At 41.4% G+C, this 6,191-nt stretch overlaps 1 protein-coding gene and 1 pseudogene across 1 annotated transcript; both read left to right on the plus strand.

Annotated features, from left to right (window-relative positions):
- The first annotated feature begins 3,764 nt into the window (after nucleotides 1-3,764).
- On the plus strand, nucleotides 3,765-4,232 carry LOC133467624 (solute carrier family 22 member 4-like). The gene has a single exon (XM_061752680.1). It carries the CDS (start codon nucleotides 3,765-3,767, stop codon nucleotides 4,230-4,232), a length of 468 nt encoding a protein of 155 aa, XP_061608664.1.
- Nucleotides 4,233-4,930: 698 nt separating this feature from the next.
- On the plus strand, nucleotides 4,931-6,074 carry LOC133467625 (solute carrier family 22 member 4-like; annotated as a pseudogene).
- The last annotated feature ends 117 nt before the right edge of the window (nucleotides 6,075-6,191 follow it).

Raw genomic sequence — 6,191 nt, forward strand, 5'->3', positions numbered from 1 at the left:
ACTACCCTCTGTGTCGTTTCAAGAAATGAGCCAAACCAATGTACATTTTTAAATCATATTATGATACTTGGATAACATTAGTAACCAAATTGCAGTAGTTTTTCTTAATTGCATGAATAATTTTGGCGGTGTCCCCTTTTTTTCCTTTTTTGATTGAGCACCTTCCCCCCAAAATGTCTGTGCACATGCCTGACACTGTGGACTTTAAACCCGTTTTATTTGATTATGATAAACGTTAAATGAACCTCCTCACCTTTATTGTACCAGGAGGGCGGGGGTGGATCTTTGGGTTCTCATAGTTGGGTTCCTGGTTCAGGCCAGTTCACAATTAACAGTGACGGCCTCAAGGAGCGCGCGCGTTAAAAATAAAACTACGACACGCTATGAGCTGCAAATTTGGATTATTTCCCCCTGAAGAAGCCACACGAACATAGACCACGCGGGAGTACAATGGCAGTGTGACCTTCCTGGGGACGTGGGGTCGCTTCCAGCTGATGGTTTTCTTCCTGCTCTGCTCCGCCATCTTGCCCAACGGGACGGGCTCCTTCTCGCTGGTTTTTATTACCGACATGCCCTGGCACCGGTGCCGGATCACAGAGGTCAATCTCAGACAGGGGTGGCGAGAGGCAGCGGTCCCTCTGGTGGTACACTACTAGTCTGCCCCCTGAAAAAAAAATGAAAATAAATTAATAAATAAATAAATGGAAAAAAATATGAAAAATTCCAAATATGTTTAGCATGCGACAGGCATGTTTGCCTAAGTGTTTAGCTCCCAACACATCGACAAAACATTTGCTTTCAGGGAGTTTGGCACGTGTTTTATGAAGATTTCTCTCAACATTTCACACAAAGATTATAGAATCAGAATCATCTTTATTTGTCAAGTATGTCCAAGAAAACAAGGAATTTGTCTCCGGTAGTTAGAGCCGCTCTAGTACGACAACAGACAGTCAATTGACAGAGAACACTTTGGAGACAAAGACATTGAGAAAAAAACAGTCACTGAGCAATAAAGGGTTGCTAGTTATCTGGTAATGCCGGTACAATTTATTATTATTTTTTTTTGACAATTGTGCAAAAAGATACAGAGTCCTCTAGCACTTGGAGCAGTTCGAATGACTAATCTCGCAATAGTCCGGTGCAATGACCATTGCGCAAAGGGCGCAGAGACTTCAAGGAGTCTATGCAGCTTAAAGTGACGAGTAGTGCGATAATCTGGGGCAATGTTGATTGTGCAAATGTTGCAGATACTCCTCAGTCAGTGTGCAAATGGGGCAGATGCTACTCTGGCATGAGTGGCTAGTATTGGTCAACAACAGATATGCAAATAGTGCAGCGTGGCGAGACTACTACAGTGAGTGCACGAGTAGTATATAATTGGCCCGACAGAAACTCGACAACAAACTCAGACAAAAAGAAATTGGCAGCATGTTGCAATGGAATTGTAAGTTAGCTGTTTAAGAAGTTGATTGCAAGAGGGAAGAAGCTGTTGCAATGTCTGCTAGTTCTAGTTTGCATTGCTCGGTAGCGCCTACCTGAGGGAAGCAGTATCAATTTTATGAACCATAATATAAAAGTGTCAAAGTCAATCGCTCAGCCTTCGCATAGAAACTGAATGCATGCTTCGAGGTATCTCGCAGCATTCGTAGAATATATATATATATATATATATATATATATATTTTTTTTTTTTTTGACATACGGATTGCCTTTTCCCACACAAAACAATGTTTTATAAATGCTCGTCTTTAAGCATTTCCATAAAATGACACTTTGCTTTGAGGGAGTGATAATGTTGACTTTGACAAACAGTATATGAATGTTGACCTCAGTCAAAAGAATTAAGAAGGATTGTATGAATATTTGTGCTTTTAATGAATCCTGATCCCACAGCATTTTTTTGCCCGATTGTTGTTTCAGATACAAAAAGGATATATTGCATGAACGCTCATCTCGTCTTGTGGTTTTCACGTGTGTACCTTCCGAGGTTGTGAACGGGGCGCCGCAGCCGAGCCGCTGCCGCCGCTACCGGCTGGACTTGCTCCGCAAACCCCTCGAAATATAGTTCAAAATATATGCATATATTTTAAAGCTCTCGTAGTTCACCGTTGTCTCAGTTTGGGATAAGAAACATACGTTTATACAGTTATTTATCCACAATTTCACATTGAAAACCCGTTACCCAAGGTATGTGCTTCAAATATTTTGTCGAATTCGCCTCACCAGGACAATTATTCTGGTTTTCTGGCTCATTTTATGTTCAATTTTTGAACATTTAAAATGTTCATGAAAAGCATATTTGTAGTACGATTTTTCTCCAAAAGAAAAAAGATTTTCTCTACAAAAACAAAAATTTTTCTTAATGCTTTTTTTTTGATAGAAAATAAATTTTTCTACTACTTTTTTTGCTTTAAAATGTATGGTTTTTTTTCCCCCTTAAATGTTTATTAAAGATCATGTTAACATGTTTTGACTATGAAGTGACTTTTTTTCCCCAAGACTACGCGCTTATTTTTCACATTACTATATCTGTAAAGGTTTTTATTTTATTTTATTTTGTTTAAATTTCCATTATTTTTGTGGAACCCGATAAGGTAATGCTTGGGGGGAATCAACTTTCCAATTCAACTCAATTATGCACTTCCAGTTCGACTTGGTTTGGAACCATCCTTTTCTTCCTGGGGGTCCTGGTGGGATCCTTTTTCTCAGGAGTGCTTGCTGACAGGTACCTGCTGGGGATCAATAATTCATTGCAACAAGGTGCCAGGTGACCGTTTGGGACTGGTCTATTTTCTCTAGGTTTGGCCGTAAGCCGGTGCTGTTCGCCACCATAATCATTCAGGCAGTGTCCACTCTGGTGCAGATCGCCGCGCCATCCTGGGAGGTGTTTTGCATGCTTCTCTTCTGCAGCGGTCTTGGCAATATTTCCAACTACATGTCCTGCTACGTGCTGGGTAATTTTTTTTTTATTGCGCAGTTTCAGTTCAGCAAGAAGAGACAGAGCTGTTTTCACGTCTATTTTCTGAGCGACGGGGTCAAGGAGGCGATTGCACAAGAACAAGAAAAACGGCTGAGCGTTTGGAAGATGCTAGCGGCAGGTGGGAGAGTGTCTCGCGGTTAACTTGGCAATGGGTCAGTACTGTAGCTACAAGGACAAGAACAACAAATAATCAACAGCTACACACAAAAACACGGTTGAGCTGTTGGTAAATGCGAGCGTTTGACCAGAGAGTTGCTAGCAGTAAACCAAGCAAAAGGGTTCACTGCTAAACCTTTCCATCTCTCATCCAGGTTAATGTTTCTTGACATTCCGACGCAGCATTTCCAGCTCTCTCTCACTTGTTTATTTTTTCATTACAAGGCCCAGCAGTTTCTAGGACTTTTACTACCAGGATACTTTAAGGAGAGCAGATAAGAACCACTTTGACAAAAAAAAAAAAAAAAAAAAGCGGTGAGCAGTTGAAAGATGCTCGAGGCAGTTTGGAGGGCTGCTAGCCACTAACCAGGTAGCTTCCGGGGATAGTTGCTAGCAGGACACCCCAAGGTGGAATGGAGAAAGGAACCACGATAATTAAAACAATTTAATCTCTGAGCGGTTGAAAGATGCTAGCTGCAGGTGGGAGAGTTGTAAGCTGCTAAAATTCTGTCTAATTAAGGGCTTCATTTTGAAAATGTGGTGGCCTTGGAGTGTAAAATACACACCTATACACCTGTTAGCATGGCGGTTAGCTAACAATCATGGTATGTTGTAGGCAGATGACGAGATGCCAGCGGAGCGCTACACTGTTTTGGACCTGGCGAGGAAAAGAAGCACCGCCATGACCACCGTCCGTCCTCCTGTGCTGGGTGTGGTGAGTTCACACCCATCAGAAAAGAATGACTACCACAGCCACGCATTGATGGCGACCTGCCACGTTGGCAGGTTCACGCTGAGCGTCTGCTACTACGCCCTGTCCCTGAACACGTCACAGCTCCACTCATATCCATACAATAGCTGTTTCCTGTCGGCTGTGGTGGAGGTGCCGGCGTACATGAGCAGCGGCCTTGCCATCCGATACTTTCCGCGATGCTTCGGCGTGATGGCCGTCTTCCTCACTATAGGCCTGGTGCTCTTTTCCATTCAGCTGGTACCTAAGAGTGAGTGGGACACCAAAGCCAAAGAGTTGAGCTCAAAACCAGTAGGGGCCCCTGGGTCACCCATCTTCTGCCAGGGTATAGTTCAGAAGCAGTAAGGCTCCTTCGGCTAGCTTTGGCAGGGTATGGTTCCAAAACTCTCTCTCGGCCATTTTGTGCAGTTCAAAATCAGTTGGGCTCCCTCAGCCATCTTGTGCCGCGACGTAGTTCTAAGCCAGTCGAGCGCCCTCGGCCATCATGTGTTTGGGCATAGTTAAAATCCAAAAAGCCTCCTTCAGCCACCATTTGTAGGGTCTGGATAAAAGCTACTCCATCTTCCAACCTGGGCTGGGGCATAGTTTAAAACTAGTATGATTCCTGCTAGGACTGTGTCAGAGTTTTGGGTTCTCGTGTTTTTTGTTGTTGTTGTTGTTGTTGTTGTTTTAGGCGAAAGGTAGACTGAAATGCAGGCAGGCAAGGCAGGATGAATGTAAAAATAATAATAATAATAATAATGTATTTAAAAAAACTAAAGGCAAAAAAGGTACTTGGAAAAATCACAATATTAAATTATCAAAGTCCCCCCCAAAAAAAAGCCAGATACAAGGTAACAAAGTAACACAGGGAAACAAAAACACACACCGCTACAAATTACAGGGTAAACTTGACATTACCTGGTAGAGCAACAACAACAATGAGCTGAGAAAAAGCCAGAGAGCTTAATACAAACAAATTGTCGAGACAACGAGGCACATCTGGACAAGACACAAGTGGCTGCAGGGAACTAACTGATTGGTTGAAACAAGGAACAGGGCTGATGAGAACAGGTGGAGACGAAAATCAACCAAGCTGTGAACATGGGACACAGGAAAACATGAAACGAAACTAAATCGAATCAAAACAAAGTCAACAAAAACACAGATCATGACAGACTGTTGTTTGGATCTTCAACCTCAGGTATCCTGGGTCTGGCCGTGGCCATGGAGATGTTGGGTAAGTGTGGCGCCACGGCCGGAACGTCGCTGCTGTTCGCCTTCACGGCCGAGCTGTATCCGACGGGCCTGAGGAACACAGCGTCCGGGATCTGCGTCATGGTTTCACGAACAGGAAGCTGCATTGCTCCCTTTCTCATACAGCTGAGTAAGCACTTTTTGTGGGGAAGGGGGCTCCAAACGTTCAGTTAGCCTTTAACGTTTTGACCTGTCACCACTTTCGTGTCGGTACTGCACAGAGATCTACTTCGAGTATCTGCCCTATATCACCTTGGGCACTCTGGCCATGCTGTCCGTCCTGGCTGCACTCTCCTGCCGGAGAGTTTTGGGAAACCGCTTCCCGAAACCCTTCAACAGATGCAAAAGATGCAAAGGTGGGAATGGTTTTTTTTTTGGTTGTTGTTTTTTTGGGTTGTTTTTTTTATCTGCTGCTGAAAACATTTTAAATTGACACGATTTGTAGCCGAAGTGTTGGAAAAAAATAATTAAAAAAAATACAAATGTTTACCGTTATGTAAAATATTTATAATTTTTTTAAATTACTTTTAGGAAGACAATATCTACTTTATTTAGAATTTAATTAAAATTAATTAACCAGTTAAAAAAAATCTAAAATGGTTTAAATGTGTCAACTAGCTTATTTTTGTTATAAAATATTAATTAATTTGCGTTATTGTTTTAATTGCTAAGAATTAGGTACATTATAAATAATTAACCAATTAATAAAATACATTTTTAAAACAGTTAAATGTACTATGTGTAAGATTGTTTATTTTATGAGTATTTATTTTCATTTTACTATATACAAAAAAATCAATGAACCAATTATGTAATTTCCCCCCCAAATAAATCTAATAATTATTAAGATAAAAGAATTCTAAAAATATATATATTTTTTTTTTAAAAGTGATGTGCCTGTACAAAAACAATTTTGTGTTCTTCCTCAGCGTTGATTGCTTCAACCTTTGACCGCAAAATGTTCCAGCCGCTATCTTTTGATGAGGGCACAGTCCTCTTCACAGACGTCAACTTTTATGATACAATCAACATACTGCTAAATGCATGCTTTGAAAATACTATAAGAGT

This window comes from Phyllopteryx taeniolatus, chromosome 17 (assembly GCF_024500385.1).
Source record: "Phyllopteryx taeniolatus isolate TA_2022b chromosome 17, UOR_Ptae_1.2, whole genome shotgun sequence".
NCBI classification, from domain to species: Eukaryota; Metazoa; Chordata; class Actinopteri; order Syngnathiformes; family Syngnathidae; genus Phyllopteryx; species Phyllopteryx taeniolatus.

What these genes read in the sequence shown, in the direction of transcription:
- LOC133467624 (XM_061752680.1), top strand. Translation starts at nt 3,765, where the DNA reads ATGCCAGCGGAGCGCTACACTGTTTTGGACCTGGCGAGGAAAAGAAGC.